Source organism: Lithobates pipiens, unplaced genomic scaffold (assembly GCF_037356315.1).
Source record: "Lithobates pipiens isolate NorthernLeopardFrog02 unplaced genomic scaffold, aLitPip1_a1.2 Scaffold_19, whole genome shotgun sequence".
Classification (NCBI taxonomy): Eukaryota; Metazoa; Chordata; class Amphibia; order Anura; family Ranidae; genus Lithobates; species Lithobates pipiens.
The window spans coordinates 547,901,597-547,924,044 of record NW_027507764.1 but is presented as its reverse complement, the minus strand read 5'-3'; the positions used below and the strand labels follow the sequence as shown (position 1 = coordinate 547,924,044).

Sequence of the window (22,448 nt, the reverse complement as noted above, 5' to 3'; positions counted from 1 at the left end):
AGGCAGGGCATCATTTCCTCTGTTTAGTGAGGTGGCCTGTGCTATCCAGCCACAGTATGCAGAGGAGGTGGTGGACTGGCTTACTAAACCATCCTCGTCCCCCAAGCAGAGACTATTGCACAGTCCCCTGCAGCTGGCAGAGTGGTAAAACCTGCCTCCTTGTCCACATCTATTCCTACCATAGCCCCAGCATCAGGCATGGAGGAGTCAGCAGAGTTATTTGAACAAACAGCCACTTGCTCCTTGATGATGCACAGCCATTACTCGATTCAGATGTTGGTTCTGAGGTTGAGGAAGGCAGGAATATGAGCCTACAGAGAGGGGAGAACACTGGTACACAAATTGGCATTCATGTTCCCCCAGCCACAGCCTATTGCCAAGTTGTCTTCAGTGGTAATGAGGATTGAGGAGATGATAAGGTCACGATGACGATAATGATAAGGCCACCGACTCAACTTGGGTGCCGGATAGAACAGAGGAGGAAAGTGAGGGTGAGGCATAACCCCAACGAGGCAGCCATCATGGAAGAGTAAAGAGCAGCCACCCTATTCCATCACATTGTGGAGCTGTTATCGCCCAGCCCACTTCCCACAGCTCAGCTGTCTGGGTTTTTTTAGTACATGTGCAGCCAATCACACTGTTGCTATTTGCAAACTTTGTCTCAAACGTGGCAAAAACACCAACCATTTGGGTACCAAATGCTTGACAAGGCATTTAACCTCCCACCACTCAGCCCATTGGCAAAAGCACCGCAAAGCCACACAAAAGGGGCACAAATCTGTCCCTCCTCTTGATTCACCTCAGTCTGTCCCTGCTATACCTCATGACCTCTCAGCAGCCTCCACTGGCAGGGATGATGATATAGAGCAGGGAGTCTATGCTCCTTGCAGCACATATGCCAGCAGCACACCACTATCTGTAGACTATAGCTGGCAAATTTCTCAGCCCATCTGTTGCAGCGGGAAAAAAAATACAGTCCCTGTCAAACAGTTGTGAAAAATTGTTCTTCGGGTGTTAATTATGCCCATGAAACCTACACCAAAAACCTTCTCAGATGAAATCAACACCTGCAACATGAGGCGGCCTAGAAGTCCTGCAGAGATTCCACATCCCAAAAACACTTAAATCGGCAACATCGGCTGCTGGTAATCCAGGACTGATTCATTTTGATAAAAGTCAGACGGTCCAGGGAATGCCCTTTTGGAAAGCACGCTGGATGCAGAGCAGCCCAGCAGCTCAATAGCATACTGGGCAAGTTTTGGCCACTGGTCTATTCTCATGACCCAGTAAGCCAGCGGATCGTCGACTGGAAAGCTCTCTATCTCTGTTTTTACCCCTAGATAATCGTCCACCATATGATGCAGACGCTGCTGATGGGATGTGGAAGCTGACAGCCCTGGGCGGCGAGGAATAAATAAATTCTGAAATGCATCACACACACATACATACATACATACACATATACATACATATACACCCATAGTTGATCCAGAGGAAGGAACTAAAATACCAATAGAGCATGATAAAAATTTGCTCCAGCAGGTGAAAAAATTCATTTCTGATCCCCCAAAAAGCAATCGGATATTCCCTCCCTATATCAACGTTAACTATAAATGTAATCTTAGTATCTAGTTATATTATGTGTATCTAGGAAAAATCCAGTCCCTTCTTAAAACAATTTACTGAGCTGGCCAGGACCACCTCTTGAGGGAGCCTATTCCACATTTTCAAAGCACTTACTGCGAAGAAGCCTTTCCATATTTGGAGATATCATCTTTTTTCCTCCAGACATAAAGAGTGCCCTCTTGTCTTTTATGATTACCTTAAAGTGAATAACTCGACACCACATTCACTATATGGACCACTTATGTATTTATACATGTTGATCATATTTCCCCTTAATTTCCATTTCTCACGAGAAAATAAATTCAGTTCCTCTAATCGTTCCTTATAGCTGAGCTCCTCCATGCCTCTGCCTTTGGTTGTCATCCTCTGCATCTCCTTTGTCCCAGTTAGTCATGTTGACCAATGTCATTGAATAAAAAAGTAATGGGCAATCCAAGTTTTAGGGTTGTTAGAACAGGTCATCACTTTCATCTAGTCTAAGATTAGAAGGAAATGTTTGCCTTTAGTTTTAGTAATGGATTATTAGTATACTTACTTTTAAATGCTGGATATATAGGAACAACATTTGTAATGAGGAATGCATCATATCTGGCATCTGCAGAGGAACTCAATTCTAAAAATACAAAGGAAAAATATAAGCTTTATATGCAAAGCCATATATAACATCTTAACATAAGTTAATAACAACAAGATATAAAACAATCATCTCTCATTAACCACCAAGGACCGCCTCACGCCGATATACGTCGGCAGAATGGCACGGCTGGGCACAAGCACATACCTGTACGTGGCTCTTTAAGTGCCCAGCCGGTCCTGAGCTCTGTGACCGTGGCCGCGGGACCAGCTGACCCGATCGCAGCTGGTGTCCTGCGATCGGGTCACAGAGCTGAAGAACGAGGAGAGGTCTGTGTAAACAAACCTCTCCCTGTGCTTCCTAGTGTGGCCGTCACCGATCGTCTGTTCCCTTTTATAGGTAAGGACGATCAGTGACCTCACATGCCAGGCCACGGCCCTTTAAATAAAAAATAAAAAAACACATAACATCATACATAACCCCTACACTGCCCCCTGGTGGTAACTCCTTCACTGCCAGTGTCATTTACACAGGAATCAATGCATTTAAATAGCACTGATTGCTGTATAAATGACAATGGTCCCAAAAATGTGTCAAAAATGTCCGATGTGTCCACCATAACGCCACAGTCACAATAAAAAAAAAAAAAACAATAAAAAAAAAAAAAATATGTAGAAGAATACGTATCGGCCTAAACTGAGGAAAAAAAATGTTTTTTTATATATTTTTTGGGGATAATATAGCAAAAAGAAAAAAATATTGCATTTTTTTCAAAATTGTCGCTCTATTTTTGTTTATAGCGCAAAAAAGAAAAAACGCAGAGGTGATCAAATACCACCAAAAGAAAGCTCTATTTGTGGGAAAAAAAGGACGCCAATTTTGTTTGGGAGCCACATCGCACGACTGCGCAATTGTCAGTTAAAGCAACGCAGTGCTGAATCGCAAAAAGGGGCCTGGTCCTTTGGCTGCAAATTGGTCCGGGGCTTAAGTGGTTAAAACACATCTCCATCCAAACATTTATTTCAGTTTTGAATAGCGTGAGAAAGGTTTTTACTGATATTTCCTGTCCCCATGGTGGAGAGTCCTCCAACTTCTTTTTCCAGTGATTAGTTGTTCCACAGTACCTGCAGTTACACAGGTCAGTGAAGGTTTATTTTAAAGCTCATTTACCAATTTTGGGCTGACCACAGATTTACTATGGAGTATGTTGGAGGGTTTAAAGTCAACCTTAACTCTATGTTAATCTTAACTGTCAAAGTACTGGCAATATACACAGAGGTAAGCACAGCAGGGATTAGGGTAGAGTGTTATTTCACCTTTTCATTTTTCCTAAAAAGGTAAACTTACACTTAAGTAAATTACTAGCAGATCAACTGGTATTGCTCTGCATTTGTAGGGTCTTTAAAAGCTTGTCTCCACTGGAGGTAAACAGGGCAATTTGAGTGTTTGAACCACCTCCTACAACCACAATAATGCTATTAAATAGCCTAGTACAGACGAAAGTGGAAGGGTTGCGGCAGGTTGTGGAACTTACTAAAGAAAATGTGAAGTGCACTATTCAAAAGTGAGAGCATAAGGCAACTTTACCACTTCCCAACCTAAAGGCAGCCACATATGTTAAAAAAAAAAATATGCAAATGCTTTGAAAACGCGAGGTGTTAAATTTGACCCAGCAGTGGAGACAAGCCCTAACATGGGTAGATGCACTGCAGTTTTTTCAATTATTATATTGCCTTACTATACACTGCAGGGCTTGTTGGGATCAATCAGAAAAATTGGAGCAAAAATAAATTTATGGCCTATAGTAGTCAATCAGGATTAACTTTTTCAGAGAATGTGATTGGTCTATATGGTTAATTATAGAGCCAATACTTTGGCTTTCTTCCTTTAGTTTAAAGCCCTGACAGCAAGCCCAAACATGCTAGCTGATTCCAGTTAAAGTGTATCACACATTACCCATATGATGAAATTTGTATTTGTACAAACACAACATTTTACATTTCTTAATCAGCATGTAGCCTTTCGCACAGAACTTTAGATAAAACTCAAGGTTGTCCAAATTCTAACAGAGCAACACTGATACTAGCAATTATCATACCATGTTTTTTTCCCCTTTTGCAAACCACCATTAACAAGTTAAAACACACAGATCAAGATGCAGAGATAAGACTCACGGGGTGGGAAGAGGAATCCATAGGACATCTGCTTGTCAGCTTTGTAAGCAGAACAGCTTTGGCTGTTGCCAGGAGAAATGCGTGGGTCGAGTCTTACACAATTCGAGAGATAGTCAGGGATGCCATTTACTTCTGCCTGAAAAGAAAGTCATATGATACGATGTGTCATATTAGTACTAGAGTTTGTATACGGAGCAAAGTATAGACAAGATTTAAACATGTATGGTAAGACAAATAGTCAGACATTGAATTAAAGTTTATTGGTTGCCAAGGGTTATAATGCTGGAGAGGCCTGAGACACTTTGGTGTATGAGGGCAATTATGTAGCATTATATTACTTTAAAAGGGAGCTAGACCTGCCCCATAATGTTTCAAAGTTGACCTCCAAGCAAACAGCCAAAACACAAAGTAAGCTATTTCACTTATACATTTCTGTGCATCCATTCCTGAGATTTGGACAGTCCTGCCACAAAGCACAACCAGGTGGATAACACCACTTAAAGTTAAGGAATATAGTGGTGTCCCTTTTTTCACTCACAGCTCTTGTGAGTGGAAGATTGAACTCAGCAAAACTATTTAAGGTCATACCCTTTCTATTTCCTCTTATCAGCATGATCCTTGCCAGCACTTTTGCCTGCAGTACTGCCTCTCTCTCTTTCCCTTTCTGAATGTTGTTATATAGGGGAATGCAAGAGGCAATTCAGGTACTTATGCTGGTTGCATTATTACATTTAAAAGTGTATTAACGAATATCTATGCTACGTAAAAGTGTGTCTTCATTATCGACCTAGACCACAGCATTAAGGTGACAACAGTACCAAAGTGCAAGAACCTCCTTGTACCAGGTTACCCGTCAAAACACTTTACCTTGTCTTTGTGAATCACCTTTGGATGGCAAGACCCTGCTGTACTTGGGGTCTTATCTGTGCAAGTCAAGCTTAAGCCCTTCCTCCTGTAATTTCACTGCCCAATGCTAGGAGACAACACTGCCCACTGAAGCTCTAGCTTTTGACAGTTGAATGACAAGGGGTCAGGTTTAGTTTCAGGAGAGGGGAACCAAAAAAAAAATCCACTTCTTTTCTTGTATTGACTGCTCAAAATTAATTAAGCCTATCAATGTTCTTCACAAGGTTTCATTAAATAGTAATTGGGAGAGGACATCCACACCTGAAAAACAGAGAGGTGCAGTAGAGCACAAAGATCCTCTAAACTGTACATAAACTGGAGAAGGTGGAAAATAGCTGGATGGAAGAAGGAGACATTGAAAAAGAGGCGATTAGCTGCTTGGTAGAAGCGAATCTGTCCGGATTTTATTGTAGTCCTGCAAGGGAAATTCACTGTAATTGCTCTAGTTACCTGGACTAAAAGTGAGTGAGAGCTAAAAAATTTGAGAACAGGACTAAGGCCTCTTTCACACGGGGCGGATCAGTAATGATCCGCCCCGTGATGATCCGCTCGCTCAGCGGGGATCGCTCCGTTGTCCCCGCTGAGCCGGAGGCGGACAGGGCGGTCTCCGCACACTGTGCAGGGACCACCCTGTCAGCTCTCCGCTCTCCTCTATGGGGATCAGACAAGCACGGACCGTCTGTCCGTGTTCGTCCGATCCGCTCTGCAGACGGACAGAAAAATAGGACTTTCCTCCGTCTGCAGAATCGGACAGTTGCGGAGGCGGACAATAGCAGGTGTCTGCGGATGCTCATCCGCAGACACCCGCTATCCCATAGGGATGAATGTATATCCGTATTTCATCCGCAAACGGATGGATGAAATACGGACATACCATCCGCATGTGTGAAAGGGGCCTAAAAGGAGAAAACTTCCAATGAGGTCACTTGTTCCGAGGACCCCGATGGGTTTACTTCCTCTTCCATTCCCTGCAAAGGCAAAGCATAATGGACTACTATGCATCGCAAAGTAGTCCATTATGTGTCATGGGAGTTGGAAGTTCTGGATTTGCAGCCATTTTTCTTCTTTCCATGGCGCAGTATGATGACGGCGGATGGTTGGAAAGCAGTTAATTGGCCCTAGTGTATGTGTGTATGAATGTGAGTTAGGGACTTTAGATTGTAAGCTCCTTGGGGGGGGGCAGGGATCTGAATGTATAATAAATATGTATTGCACATAGTAAATTGAATATACAGTATAATTACCTGAATTAAACAAAATAAAGGGTTTTGGCTTTAGATTTACGCTAAATATCCATTTTGGGTGAGCTGATCCTTTAACCTTCAGAAGAACCCACAGACAGGATTATGTGGATAAGAGGGCAGATTCCTTGACTGGTGAACTCTACAGGCAGATACACGGAGAGCACCAGAACACCAAGATAGAGATCATATAAACATTAGGCAAGCCCTGATAAATAGGTCTTGACGTGTCTGGCTTCCTGGGAAATCCCACACAACACCTGGCCGCTTAATTGCAACAATTTCTCAAATGTTTCGAGCTGTTCTCCGGGGACAGGAAAGAACATCACCAGTCATTTGTTTCTCCACAATGAATTCCTTTCAGTTGTTTGGAATTCACTGAACACGTCCGAGCCGTGGTTGGCCAATGCTGCATTCTACCACGACTGGCACGGGCTGTGACAGGCGGCGAGAGGGAGGGATGGCACCAGAAAGGTTCCTGAACTTGGCAGACTGCGATGCTAAACTGGGCGTATGACTTGGTTAACCACTTTAGCCCCTGGAAGGATTTACCCCCGTAATGACCAGGCCATTTTTTGCGATACGGCACTGCGTCGCTTTAACAATTGCGCGGTCGTACCACGCTGTACACAAAATTGATTTCCCTTTTTTCCCCCCCAAAGAGCTTTCTTTTGGTGGTATTTGATGAACTCTGTTTTTATTGTTTTTATTTTTTGCTCTATAAACAAAAAAAAAGACAATTTGAGAAAAAAATCCCTCCCCACCCCGCCAAAAAAAACTGGACAGTGAAAGGAGAGAAAGGAGAAGCAGCAGGTAAATTAGCTCATCTGTCACTCTGCTCTCTCCTTACTATCAGCATGTTTTTTGCATTGCAGCACAATCAATTAGATCCTTACGCTGCTTCTCTCTCCCCCAGTTTGAGCTCTGCTGTACTGGGACTACAAGAGGCCGGTACCAAGCCAAATTCTCACATTTGACCGCAAAAGCGGAAATGCACTTTAAAGTGGTTGTAAACCTTTGGCATGAAATCTGAACAAAACATTTCTATAGTGTTTACTTGCTTTTCTCCAAAGCACTAAGTGTAAGTTCCATCCGCTGCTTCCTTCCTTTGCTATCAGCATTAGTCACTTCTAACAAGTTTTCCTGACACCAAGAGAAACATGGGGGGGGGGGGGTCTCCACTTGATTGATAGCCTCAACTCTGTTCCTGTGTGAAGCTGTGTCCCTTCCCTCCAATCAGAGCTTTTGTACAGTGTGTAACTACAGATCCCTACCCCCTGTTTTGGGAGTCTGTGAAAAATCCTTTTCATCCGAGTTTTACAAGGATGTAAAGGGCAAACGGCTGCAAATAAACAGGTACAACTTATGTAGGAGGATATGTTTCATCTCTGTGAATCACCAGAGACCAGTCACTTCACTGGCGATATGTGAGGGTTTAAAACTACTTTAAAGTGGAACTTCACTCTCTCAATCAGCATTGACTATCTTTAATCCTTATGCTGCTAAGCATTAGTAAGTGGATAAATAAGTATATCATATTTGCTTGTTGTAAACCTTTTTTTCAAATTTCTTCAGTTACTTCCTGCTTTCATTGCCTAGGCAAACAAAGTCATACATCCCAGGAGTCTTTAAGAGGGGTGGTGGGGCTTTCTCATCTTAGCACACCCTCCTGCCTGCATGCCTGAGCTAAGGGCAGATGGATTCCAGGAAGTACATGGTACATGAATCATCTGCCCTTACTCAAGATAGCCGCAGCCACAAATGCTGGGGGGGAGTTTCAAAAGGATTTCTTAGCAAAATAAAGCATGGAAGCATGGCTGGATGCACACGTTTGCTTTGAATATTAAAAATGAATTACAGTGCCTTGAAAAAGTATTCATAACCCTTGAAAAGGTTCCACATTTTGTCATGTTATAACCAAACATGTAAATGTATTTTGGGAAAAGGGATATGAATTGGATTTGGGCGTTAAATGGCTTCCTCCAAACAAATAAACACGTTAACAATGATTTATTGAAAAAAAAAAAAAACATAAAAAAGACATACAACATAAAAAAAAGGGGAACAACATGCTGTACATACCCCTATGTATAAACACAATGGTGTGTATACAACATGTCAAACGGAGATGTTACATTAGCCGAATGTATTTTTATTGAGATTTTATGTGATAGACAAACACAAAGTGGAAGGCCAAATTGGATTGAGAGAATTTGTAGGCCAAGTCAACAATTCATAATCATTGTTATGTTCCTCAAGCCATTTTCGAATTCATCAGACCAGGCCCCCGTCTTCTCTGTGGTCCAGTCCTGATGCTCATGTGCCCATTATAGGTGCTTCTGCCTGTGGACACGGGTCAGCGTGGGCACTTTGTGGCTTCACAGGCACATACACAACACACTGTGATGCACTTTGTGTTCTGACACTTATCAGAACCAGTGTTAACTTTTTCATCAGTTTGACCTATGGTAGCTCCTCTACTGGGTCAGACCAAATAGACCAGCCTATGCGTCCCATGTGCATCAATGAGCCTTGGCTGACCATGTCCCTGTCACTGGTTCACTGTTTTTTTCTTCCTTGGACCACTTTTGGTAGGTTCTGACCACTGCAGACCAGGAACATCCCACAAGAGCTGCAATTTTGGTGTTGCTCTGACCCAGTTGACTAGCCATCACAATTTGGCCCTTGTAAACATCGCTTATATCCTTACGCTTGCCCATTTTTTCTGTTTTCAACATAATGAACATGTTCAGTTGCTGCCCGATATATCCCCCCCCCTTTCAGATGCAACTGTAATCAGATAATCAATGTTATGATTGATGGTTGATCGCTGCTTAGTATGTGGTAAGGTCACAGTCACAAACATACATCACTTTTGTGCATTCTGAAATAAAATGTTAAAATTCGAACCACTGTTATGCCCATCAAACAAAATTCTGAAGGGCTTTCGAATGAAATTTGTCAGGTCAACAAAGATACTATTACAGGTTCTGACAAATTACCTTAGAACAAAATGTCCCCCATGTTTGACTAGCCCAAGTCTTGCTCTCCTTTAAGCTCCAACACTTCAAAACCAAAACAACTGGAGTCTGGAGCAGCTGTGCATGCAGACCAATCAGCTTCTGGCTTTTGTTTCAAAAACCTACAGAGTAATTATATCTTTGATGAGAGAAAAAAAAAAATAATCCCCTCTTGGTGATCTATACAGATTGCAAGGATTTTACCAAAATTTGACTGATTGATGGACTTACTGATTCTGAATGGAAAGCTCAAGTTCATTATAATGATCTGGTGTGCTCTGTGTTCTGATGAAAAAAGTGCATCCCTTCTTAAATTTTTAACCCTCGGGGAGTATCTCACCAAAAATGAAATTTATTTTGCAGAGGATTCCCAAAATCTGACTTGTATCTTAGTGCAGACTTCTGGGAAGACCAATGAGCCAATCACACAGGCAGGAAATTATATTTTTGGAGGCGTTATGGTCAATACCAGGGGTAGGCAATCTCGGCACTCCTGCGGTGGTGAAGCTACAAATCCCATCATGCCTCTGCCTTTTGGAGACATGCCTATGGGTGGAGTCTTGCAGTGTCTCATGGGAATATATGGTAATTTCTCCACAGCTGGAGTGACAAGGTTGCCTACCCCTGTTATATGCTAGATCAGTGGTCATCAACCCTGTCCTCAGGGCCCACTAACAGGCCAGGTTTGCAAGATAACTGAAATACATCACAGGTGATATCATTTGCTGCTCAGTGATTGGAGTATTCTAGTCTGCATCTCCCCAATGTAATACATAAAACCTGGCCTGTTAGTGGGTCCTGAGAACAGGGTTGATGACCACTGTGCTAGATTAAATTTTTTTTTTTTTTTTTTTCAACAAAAGTAGATGTATCCTTTAACTGAACAAGCCGATTAATATGCCCATCTGCTCCAGATTCCATTCACTCCAGTTTTAGCAAATCACCCCACCAAGAGACTGCCCCGGAAATGCACGGACCTGTTTTGAGATGGTGTACGACGTCCAAAGTGGCATCATCAAGCTCTCGCTGTAACCACTTACGAAATCACTGTGATGCAATATGCTGTACTTGGTCTTAAATAACACAGCTGGTCTCCCATAGAGCGGGTTTTTATCTGTAAAATATAATAAAACAAACAATCGGTTATTCAGCTTGCCTTGACCAAACCCAACAAAAGCAGCTAAGAATGTTGGGTGAATGGTCACATTCAGTACATCTGATCACAAATAAATAATTGGTTGTTGTTCCTTGTACCAATAGACTATAACATTATGGTTTGCAGTCACCACTAAACTAAAATAATTATTTGGTCAATAATTTGTCTTCGGGGATCTTTCAACTCATTTGCAAAAAGTATTACACCACCAATTATTACTACTTACTTCTTATGATCTCATCCAAGATGAGACAGAACTAATGGTGTAATTTTTTTTTTTATAGAACTGTGCCAAAATTAACATGAAATCTTCTCAAATAGAAAGTCTGGAAAATGTACCCTGTCATTTCCAGTACATATAAGCATTTACATCAAAAAGTAAGAACTTGGACATCCAATGTGACAGCTGCTATAGGGAAATTATGGCAAATATAGAAATTCAAATATTCCAAAAATTGGACAAAATACATAGTAGAGGGCCAAGTCATCCAGCACCAAAATACTGCCTAAACAAAATGGAAGGGAAGGGATTTTGTTGAAATGAAGGCAAAGAGTTTTGATTTATTTTTTTAACAAAAAAATTACATTTCTTATAGCAGTATTGCAAAAGCCTATGCAGAAAAATACTTGTACCATTTTGGTTTACTTAAAACTGAATACAATAATTACTATTACTATACAGCAATGATCCTTAAAGTGCAAATCCAAACAACAAATCTCTTATTTGCTCTCTTTTGCTATGTTAATATCATTGAAGGTGTTTTGTTATAGAGTACAGTGAGTGTGCACCGTATGCACCTAGGACAGGATGTGTGTTAGGACTACACAACACATTCATCTCTGCTCGTCTTCATAACATTGGGGGGGGGGGGGGTTTGCTGGCAGGATCACCATTAGAAAGTAAAAGGGGAAAACAAACACAGCGGCTATATCTGCAGACTGGTAACATGCAACGTGTTACATTTTTGTTCTTGGGTTCAGATGCGCTATACAGCTCTGCCCAAATGTTTAAACCCTTAAAAAGGCAAATGGTGTCAGTCTCTCGTGATTAAATTACCACGGTGTACAATTAACCTTAAAGTGTTACTAAACCCAGGAGCCTGCATTCACTATATCTGACACCCACCATACACAGAACATGGAAATGCAATAGTTCTAGCAAATATAAATGGCTAAATATATTTTTTCATCAGCAGTTAGAGCAGTCTTGTGACTTCCATCAGTGTCTGGTTAAAGCTTGTAGGAGAAGTGTTCATTCTCCTCTGACTGTCCTATCAGGCTGCAGGACCCTTGGCCCTCTGTCTGGACAGTGCTGATTGGCCCTGTGTTGATCACTCTCCCAAGAAAAAAAGAAAGAAAAAAAAAAAAAACATTTTCTAGCAACACAGAAAACTGAGCATGTACAGCTTGTCCCCTAGCCTCTGTTCTATCAGCAGATAGAATGAGGACGATGGAAGAAGGAGAAACAGAGAAGACAGGATCAAACAGCTTTACACAATGCAGAGGATTAACCCCTTAGGTTCCACTGAGTATAACAAGCATGCTTTACTGCACATACAGACTGATTTTACTGTTGTGGATTTAGTAACACGTTGATTCCAGAGTTCAGCCACAAGCGCATGACACCTTCATCGTGGCTTTGAAGTCTTTGAGACTTATGCCGCGTACACACGAGCGGATTGTATGGCGTACTTAGTCCGTCATACAATCCGACGGACAATCCGTCGTAGTTTCCACTGAACGGACTTGACCACACATGGATACACAAACAGTCCGTCGAAAGCTTGCGCGATGACGTGTACAGCATGTACGACGGGACTAGAAATAGGAAGTCCAAGACACAGCAAAGCACCCTTCCGCCGTGTAAATCCTTTCTGGGCATGCGCCATTCTTAGTCCGTCGAACTAGCATACTGACGACCGTATTGTCCGCTGAAACCAAAGTACGACGGACAGAATTTCGAAAAAACCAAAATTCTTAGTACTCCGGACTGCACGCTGAAAAAGTCAGCTGAAGCCCGCACACGAGCGGATTGTCCGCTGAAATGTGTTTCGACGGACTAAGTACGCCATACAATCCGCTCGTGTGTACGCGGCAATAGAAGAAGCTGGTTGAACATTCAACCCACTGTTGACAACCTAGTACTAAGATATTGGTTTTCGGTAAAGCCAACTTTGAATCAATAAACCTGTTGTGCCTTGTGTTATGCAAATGATGCATCCCATTAACATATATGGGGAAACTTTGCTTTTGCACGTGGACATCCACTATTTTTTTTTTCTTTGCAAGCCAGGCATGTTAATTATAACATGAATGGTTTATTTGTGAAGATAAAAGGATGAAGTATACTGTTAATTATCTGTCTCAGTGAAAATAGAGAGGCAACATTTTCCCAGCGGGTACACAGGTCACAGTAAAAAAAAAAAAAAAAAAAAAAAAAAAAAAAAAACTTGAGAAAGGGTCTAAAGCTGGCCATATACTGGTAGAATTTTAAAAAAAATTATAAATTGTTAGTGGGGTCAAATCAATGTTCATTTTCAGCCGATATTCGAAATATCACATTTCTAACAGTGAATGTGGTTTTCATTTAGTCCATTCACTCCAAAAATCGAGCGTTAAAAGAAAGTACTCTTGAACAACACTCATCAAGCCATGAAATTTACGGATGAGAACGTTTGTACAAATGTTAAATCTAAAGCCTCGTACACACGATCAGATTTTCCAATGGGAATTGTGTGTTGAAAGACTGTTGGCTTAAAAGCCGACCGTTTGCCCCAGCCCATTAGATCGGCAGAAAACCTACTTCCTTTGGAGAAAATCTGTATAGATAAAGGAAGGAAGAAGGGGATTTCTAGGATTTACAGAGAACAGAACGATGGGAAAGGGTCGGAAATACCACCATACATCGAGAAGTGGGAGAGGGAACTAGGAATACCAGTAAACAAGGCAGAAATCAGACAAATACTGTGGCGAGTACATATCACCTTGGTCAACAGCAATATGATAGAGTTAAATTATAAATGCCTGGCCCGATAGTACATCCCCCACGAGAAGGCACCCAAATGTCAAAGTGAAATAGCACAACTGTGTTGGAGAGGGTGTAAAGAAAAAGGGACCACGGCCCATATATGGTGGCTTTGCCCTGAAATTAAAAAATACTGGGGGGAGATGAGGCAAACAATATGGGAGATAACTAACAGAGGTCCCGGACGACCTGTGGGGGTACCTATTCCACGAGATAAGAATGTCAACGAAGCAATATATGGAGAACGGACGACCTGTGGGCGTTAAGAATATATTAAGAATTTGTATATGGATGTTTTAGCGAAGTTGTATCCACGCTAAGCGTTATATTTTTTCTTTTTGATACAGATAAAAATTAATAAAGAAATTGAAATGATAAAAAAAAATAAAAAATCCAACCATTTGTACGTTTGTTGTGCTCCATCAGACAATTGTTGTCAGATTTTCTGCGGACAAATGTTGGATGACAGGCTTATACATTTTCCGTGGACAACGCTCTGTTGTCAGATTTTCCAATCGTGTGTACACAAGTCCATCAGACCAAAGTACAAACACGCATGCTCGGAATCAATGCTCACCAAACACAGCATGAACAGAAGGTGCCCAAAGGGTAGCGCTAAAGTGCTGAAAAGCCACGTAGTACGTCACTACAGTTGTGTTTGTTAGCCGACAATTGTGTCCCGTTTGTATGCAAGATAAGTTCATAGCCAACACCCTTCGGACAAAAGTCTGACCCTTTGTCTGCGGAAAATCTGATCGTGTGTGCGAGGCTTAAGTGTATGGCCAGCTCTACTCTTTTCTACTCTATCGATAAGTAAAAATCCTCAACATAACAGGACTTTTCTTCTTATAAATTATATATTCAAACCAATACAAGAATTCCATAAGCTATTAAAAGTCATTAAAAAGAACATCTTTAACTGACACATGAAATAAACATTTTAGAATCACACAGAAATAAAAAACTGACAGATTGTCTGACAGCAAGGAAACATAATGAAAAAATAACCTAAACAGATTGTGGCTGCACCAGGCCATGTGGTAGTGTATGAATCATTTTTAAATTTCATATTCTATACAGATCTGAAAAATTGTCATTTAAATGTTAATTCAAAGCTAGCAGTATAAAAGCATAAGGTTTAGAAGGGTAAAAGAAAATCAAATGGATACATTTAAATATTAAGGGCAAATCGTTAAGTGTAGATGGAATGGAATGACTGGAGGATAGTTCATTTGGACACTGGAGGTATTCCAAATCTCCCAAAATGAGTGTAGCGCTGGCTCCTGACGAGCAGGCGCTATGGTTTTTTCAAAGTTAATTTTCCTGAAACCACAGTTAGGTTTTGGGGCTAATTTTCTAAATTTATGGTTTCAGTACCAGTCTAGCTGGGTTGCACTGGGTTCTCCTTGACTGCAGGTGTCGCTGTCACCGTCGGCAAGTGTGAGAATGCAGTCTAGCTGGGTCTATTGAATGCCACTGTTCTTTCAGAACCAGCCAGGGAGTGTTCTCCTGCTCTGCATTCTGGGAGGTGGTATTTAAGGTACTGACGTCACGTGCTTCTGGGTCTGTTCTGTTCTTTTCTGTTCTGTTGGAGAGAATATTTGTCTGCTTGGTTCTGGTCCTCCTGACCAGCCCCCATGGCCCTCCTGGCCTGGGGTGCGGAACCATGCAATTTGAGTCTCGGAGCTGGCTAGCCTGAGGCAGCGCAACTGCGGGGACAGGTCAAAAAACCTGGTTTATTCATGCGGTGAATGAGAACTATCACACACACTTGTGCGCTCTACCATATGGTCAAGAAATAGCTGGTGTCATAACTAATCACACGTGCAGCACCATGGAAACTGCAGATCAAGTTAAGATGGAAGCTTCCTTGGCAGTAAAACAGGGGGGGGGGGGGGTTAGTTCCGCTTTAAGACCAACATGAATACTTGGTAGGCAGGAGGGGCAGGATCAAGAAAAATTTTTTATGGAATAGTTGAGAATTATAATATAAACCCTCTGCCAATTATATTTGTGGATCTTCTGAATGTTTTTGGCATGTAGCTTTTACTTAAGTTTACCACTGATTTTTACTTTGAGGAGAGAGATGGAGTCCAATATCAATCCTTCACAGTACTTTTTTTGGTTAAAGATAGGTGATCTGGGAAATCCAAACAAACCCAGCAGGAAGCCAACATGTTTTAACTAAAGCCTTAGTCGAGTTAGGATTAAGTCTTCAGCTGAAAAGCATTAGCGTTCTGCTGGGTTTGTTTGGATGTCCCATATCACTTATCTTTTTACCAAATAAAGTATTGTGAGGGGTTATTTGACTCCAGCTCTCTCCTCAAATTTAAGCTTCCGAAGTGTACAGGAACCAGACCTATTAAGGCTCACATCCCTGGTGTTCATACTGGTGTGGAAAGGAGATACTCTTGCGATAGTTTTAGGTCTGATTTTTTTTCTTCACATTGTATCAAGTTTGACCTGCATACCATATGATCCTGGCTATCACAGATGTATGTTTCTATGGAAGCCGATATGCTGAAGGGACAGATACAGGAAAAAACTCAAGATAGAAAACCATTGCTAAACCCCAGTGATATCACAAATTTATCTCTGAAACAATATCTCTTGTCCTAGAGAAGAGGATAAAACTTAAAAATATGCAAGGAAAAATCTCCCCAACCGGGATAGAGACAGCACTATTGCCATGGTATGAGAATGAAAATAAACAGAACATAAGAAGACTCAAGAAGCTAAAATAAAAAAGGACAAAACTTTTGAAATCCTTCATCAGAAAGTACCATGTATATATCCCCTTTCTTAACAGAACCACGTTCAATAACTCAAGCCTAGTGTGCTTTATGAGCACCATAGATATGATAGAACTATGCTCCATCTGTTAGAGTCTAAATTAAGGACAGTAATGTAGTACTATTACATGTGATCCAAATGTTTAAAAACGAATAAAAAACGGTGTTAGGGGTGTTTAAGGGCTGGACAGCCATCAATATGTCCTGCTTCAAAGGCTCACCAGCTCCACTCGTCATTGGCATTCCCGAGGACTCCTGCTGGTGTTCCCACGAAGAAGTACTTAAAGTTGCATCTTCTGAGCTGCCACTTAACCTTTCTAAGAGCGCAGACCCTGCAATGTCATCCTCAGTGTGCAAGCCTTTTATTGTTGAGAGAAATATGATATAATAATTCTTTATTTATCTACCACTTTGACATACACAAAAGACACAGATGGACAGACACAAAGATTTCCCTATTCCCCAGTCTCAGGACAGACGACACGCGAGTCAGGATTTACCAGATGTGGCAGTTTTCAGCCCAGCTTTCTTTCTCAGCTGGTTTCTAACTTGCACCTCTGGAAAATCGCCCTTCTAGACGTAATTTTACAAGAGCAGGTTAAATCTACACAAGTAATAGATCGACAAACCTGAGTTCCTTGGTAGCACCTCCTTAATTTCATTGCTAAGCTCGTCTACTGCCACATCTGTTAATACAAACAAATACAAGCATTAGTGCAGTTTTGACGACAAAATCCCTGTGAGCTTCAATCAGTGTTCATCTTAAAGGAGAACTAAACCCAAGAACAAAAATGTAATGCTTTGAAGATTACCATTTCTTAGATGTGGTGGCTACATTTGTTTTCTTTTTTAGGTTAAGAACATTTAATAAATACACAAAACACCTGTTGATCTTGTCAGAAATGTCATGTCTTTCTCACTTTCGGTCAGCGAAAAAGAAATTAGTGTAAAATTCTAGTCCCAGCAGTCTCCTATGTAATGCAGATGAACAAAGGTGGACATGTTTGTATGATAACCATGGCTTCTGCAATAATTGCAACAGTCGCTGTGGAGTGGAGTGCAACAGTAGAGGTGTGAGCAAAAAAAAAAAACACAAGTAGCGCGGCATTCGCTGGAATACCAGGTAAAAATAAAGATCCCAAACTAAATAAACTAATACAGCTACTTGACCTAAGGAGTGCCAAACAGATTTTCTGTGTTTGGTTTTCGTTACGCTTTAATAATTCATTGGAAGGCAGAATGTGTCATTACTACTAGGTTTAGCACTTTGACCAAATCATGACGTCATTGTCCTAAAATTACTGTTAATCATGTTTTGTCTACGAAAGTGAGAGTTGGATTTTTCTATCACTCATGAAAGCCAAACCATGTTTTTTTTTTTGCTTTATTTTCAACAGCAGTAAGGATTAATAAAAGGAAGAGCAGAAATCAATTACATTTATCTGATAAAGTAATGGTAGAAAGATCTGGGCTGCATTAATGTGACCTAGATGACATTTTCTGAACAACCACTGATCTTTATATGCATTTTATGTTTTCTTGAAATAAAAAATTCTGATTGTTTTACTCTTGCGAGTTTGTAAGGAAGTGAAATTTGAAAAGCCAACAAAGCCAAGTGCAGCCTACAGGCCTCTCTTAAAGGGTTTGTTAACCCATATAATGTAAACTCTGCCAGACTCTCTATTAGAGCCTGGTAGAGCACATTGTACCTGTCTTATAGAAAAAGAGTTCTGTAAATACCTATTTAGAGCTGTCTTCAGGTCGGCCACATGACTCGCGGCCGCTGTACAGCTCCAATGAAAGGATATTGCAGGAGGGGCCGTAATCTCCCTCTGACGTCAGCTGGGGAATCACATGGCCACTCAGCCTTTCCTGCAGTAGCCATGGAAACTTGCCGAGAGTCACATGAATAGCCAGAAGACAGTGCTAAAACTGGTATTTACAGCGCTCGTTTTTCTATTGGCCTAAGAGGGACTATGCAGATATCCAAGTTGGGTGGCATTACATTTACTTATTACAGAGAGGACTCACATGGGCTGGAACATGTGCTCTATACAATAGAGCAAATGTGGAGAATATATCCAATGTGCAGAGAAAAGGTCTATGAATGTGTTTTTACTACAAGGCTTCTGTTGTAGACACTTGCCCAGAAGACTCCCTTTGTGAAAACTGGCCTGTAGGATCCAGAAGTGTAATCTGAACTTGTTAATCATACCATTGCATGGCAAAACTCCTGAAATGCTCTTGTTGCGGACACCTGCCAACAGGACTCCCGGTTGCGGACACCTGCCCACATGGTTCCCACTGCAGATACCTGCCCACAAGGCTCCCCCATTGCAGACACCTGCCTACATGGCTCCCCCATTGCAGACACCTGCCCACATGGCTCCCATTGTAGACAACTGCCAACAAGACTCCCAGTGCGCACGCCTGCCCACATGGCAGACACCTGCCTTTAAGGTCCCCATCATGGAAACCTGCATACAAGACTCCGATTGTGGAAACCAGCCTATAGGCTCCAGAAGTGTAATCTGAACCTGCACATCAATCACTACATGGCAAAACTCCCCTTTTTCAAAAGAGAAAATTAGATATAAGATGTTACAATTAACATGACTAGTACCTATACATATTTTTTAACCATCGCTTACAATCCCCAGCATTTGCAAAATAAATTAATAATGCACAGCAGCTATCTTAAATCACTCTTGAGCTCCCATTTGAGTTTGCTGAACACAGTTTAAGGGAGTTCTGATTGTACTTTTAAACTAGCAAAAATGTCCTGAACCCACCCAAATGCTTGTATGCAACACAATCATTAAGCCTTTGTTCATTACCATTTATTTCAGCTTTTCCAGATTGGCACTGAATGGTGCATAGAGGGCTTCAAGAACTTTGCTCATTTTTTTAATGCTTTGTAAATACTTCTAAAGTTTGTGAATGCCTGCTTAATCGGAGGTTTCCCACACTGGCTAAGGTTTAAAAAATGTTATTGTGCTGGGCCATTCAGTTTCTAAATACACATCAGTATAGCAGAAATGCATTCCAATACATGTTGATGAGGTATTATAGAAAAATAGAGGCTACGGTCCCTGATATAATGGTGATAACTTTACATACAGATTCACAAAACCATCATAGAAACATTAAATTATACATAGAGGAATTATGGAAAGTGTTTTTGGAAGCATGATTTAAATGACTTGACCAAAAGAAGCTCTGTGACTGCAAACCATAATATTACATTCAAATGATGAGGAACAATAGAAGCAGACTTATTAATTTTATAGATGAGTGCTTATAATTATTATGGGGCTACATTAGTAACAGAACCTATTAGATACAAACCAAAAATTTCAACTCAAAAACATCTACATACATTTGAATGGAATCCATCTAATCTATATAAACAGAAGTCATTAAAATTCCTAAATCATCAAGCCAATTCCAATAACATTTACACTCAATCGCACAACACATTCACAGAAATGATAAGACCGAAGTTAAAGCGGAGTTCCACTCATAAATGGAACTTCTGCTGATTGGATCCCCCTCTGGTGCCACATTTGGCACCCATCAGGGGAAAGGGGGGGAGCAGTTACCTGTCAAATCCAGGCATTTTCTCCCAGTTCCAAAGAAAAGAACTACGTAATGTCCGGCCCCTGATCCCCCCCCCCCCCCATTGCTGCCTTCTGGGAGATACACAGGTCCCAGAAGACAGCAGGGACCGTTCATAAAGCGCAGAGCGACTTGCGCATGCGCATTAGGAAACAGGCTGTGAAGCTGTAGGGAGTCACTTCCTGTTTCCCTTAGTAATGATGCTGGCACCTGCACCCGGAGCCGAGAGATGGGTCGCTTTGGGTGCCAACATTGAGGGCTCCCAGGACAGGTAAGTGTCCTTATATTAAAAGTCAGACTTAATTTTTTTTACCCAGGCAGAACGCCGCTTTAAAGCTGAATTCTGGAATAAACAAATCTTTAGTACGTAAAAGGGCCATGTGCATTGTATATCTTGGCATGCTTTGCATATTTTTTCTAACCTGTCCAGTAATCTATTAAACTTTTCCTCTGTGCAGGAGCTTCCTGTAATAAAGAACAGTCATTGCTTTCTCCTTCTGCAGGGCAACTAGTCTTGTATTTTCCCCCTCTTCTAGTCTTGTGTAGACACCTTGTAGTGGGTGGGGCCTTGTGGGGTCCCCCCACAGCTCTGCACAGGCTATGTACAGTGATATCACTGCTACTTTACAAGGTAATATGCAGAAAACAGACTAACATCCTTTGACTCTATTGAGAAATATATTTAAAAAAGGTTTTTATACCCAGAGTTTAGCTTATTGAATTACTGTGCTAATGGTATTTGGTTAAGGTACATTAGATTGAGGAAGGTTTAGTCTGAAGCACCAGGTGTTCAGCATATCAATAAGAAGGTACCCCAGGAAAACATATGCAAAATATTTAAAATAAAAGTGGAACTAATCGCCTTCAGATAGGAAGGCAAAATAAATTATATATATATATATATATACATATATATACAGTGGTATGAAAAAGTGTTTGCCCCCTTCCTCATTTCCTGTTCCTTTGCATGTTTGTCACACTTAAGTGTTTCGGAACATCAAACCAATTTAAACAATAGTCAAGGACAACACAAGTAAACACAAAATGCAATTTGTAAATGAAGGTGTTTATTATTAAAGGTGAAAAAAAATCCAAACCATCATGGCCCTGTGTGAAAAAGTGATTGCCCCCTAAACCTAATAACTGGTTGGGCCACCCTTAGCAGCAACAACTGCAACCAAGCGTTTGCGATAACGTGCAATGAGGCTTTTACAGCGTCCTGGAGGAATTTTGGCCCACTCATCTTTGCAGAATTGTCCTAATTCAGTTACATTAGAGGGTTTTCGAGCATGAACGGCCTTTTTAAGGTCATACCACAACATCTCAATAGGATTCAGGTCAGGACTTTGGCTAGGCCACTCCAAAGTCTTCATTTTGTTTTTCTTCAGCCATTCGGTGGTGGACTTGCTGGTGTGTTTAGGATCATTGTCCTGCTGCAGAACCCAAGTTCGTTTCAGCTTGAGTACACGAACAGATGGTCGGACATTCTCCTTCAGGATCTCTTGGTAGACAGCAGAATTCATAGTTCCTTTTATCACGGCAAGTCTTCCAGGTCCTGAAGCAGCAAAACAGCCCCAGACCATCACACTACCACCACCATATTTTACTGTTGGTATAATGTTCTTTTTATGAAATGCAGTGTTCCTTCTACGCCAGATATACTTGGACACACACCTTCCAAAGAGTTCCACTTTTGTCTCATCGGTCCACAGAATGTTGTCCCAAAAGTCTTGGGGATCATCAAGATGTGTTGTGGAGAAATTGAGACGAGCTTTGATGTTCTTTTTGCTCAGCAGTGGTTTTCTCCTTGGAACTCTGCCATGCAGGCCATTTTTGCCCAGTCTTTCCTGATGGTGGAGGCATGAACGCTGACCTTAACTGAGGCAAGTGAGGCCTGCAGTTCCTTGGATGTTGTTGTGGGGTCTTTTGTGACCTCTTGGATGAGTCGTCGCTGCGCTCTTGGGGTAATTTTGGGAAGGTTCACCACTGTTCCATGTCTTCGCCATTTGTGGATAATGGCTCTCACTGTGGTTCGCTGGATTCCCAAAGCTTTGGAAATGGCTTTATAACCCTTTCCAGACTGATAGATCTCAATTACTTTCTTTCTCAATTGTTCCTGAATTTCTTTGGGTCTCGGCATGATGTGTAGCTTTTAAGGATCTTCTGGTGGACCTTACTGTGTCAAGCAGCTCCTATTTAAGTGATGCCTTGATTGTGAACAGGTGTGGCAATAATCAGGCCTGGGTGTGGCTAGAGAAATTGAACTCAGGTGTGGACAACCACAGTTATAGTATGTTTTAACAAGGGGGCAATCAC

General features: G+C 41.4%; 1 protein-coding gene across 15 annotated transcripts in view; it reads right to left on the bottom strand.

Moving 5' to 3' along the window:
- Positions 1–22,448, bottom strand: part of ENPP2 (ectonucleotide pyrophosphatase/phosphodiesterase 2) — a 188,903-nt gene that overhangs the window by 26,927 nt on the left and 139,528 nt on the right. For 8 of the 15 annotated variants that reach the window (XM_077493256.1, XM_077493255.1, XM_077493258.1 and 5 more), the window contains 5 exons: positions 17,144–17,200; positions 16,736–16,873; positions 10,519–10,655; positions 4,375–4,510; positions 2,162–2,239 (listed from right to left, as the gene is read on the bottom strand). In XM_077493256.1, the coding sequence (XP_077349382.1) occupies positions 2,162–2,239; positions 4,375–4,510; positions 10,519–10,655; positions 16,736–16,873; positions 17,144–17,200 (546 nt within the window). The remainder of the gene's footprint in view (positions 1–2,161; positions 2,240–4,374; positions 4,511–10,518; positions 10,656–16,735; positions 16,874–17,143; positions 17,201–22,448) is intronic. The other 7 variants (XM_077493261.1, XM_077493263.1, XM_077493266.1 and 4 more) reach the window with 2 other exon arrangements.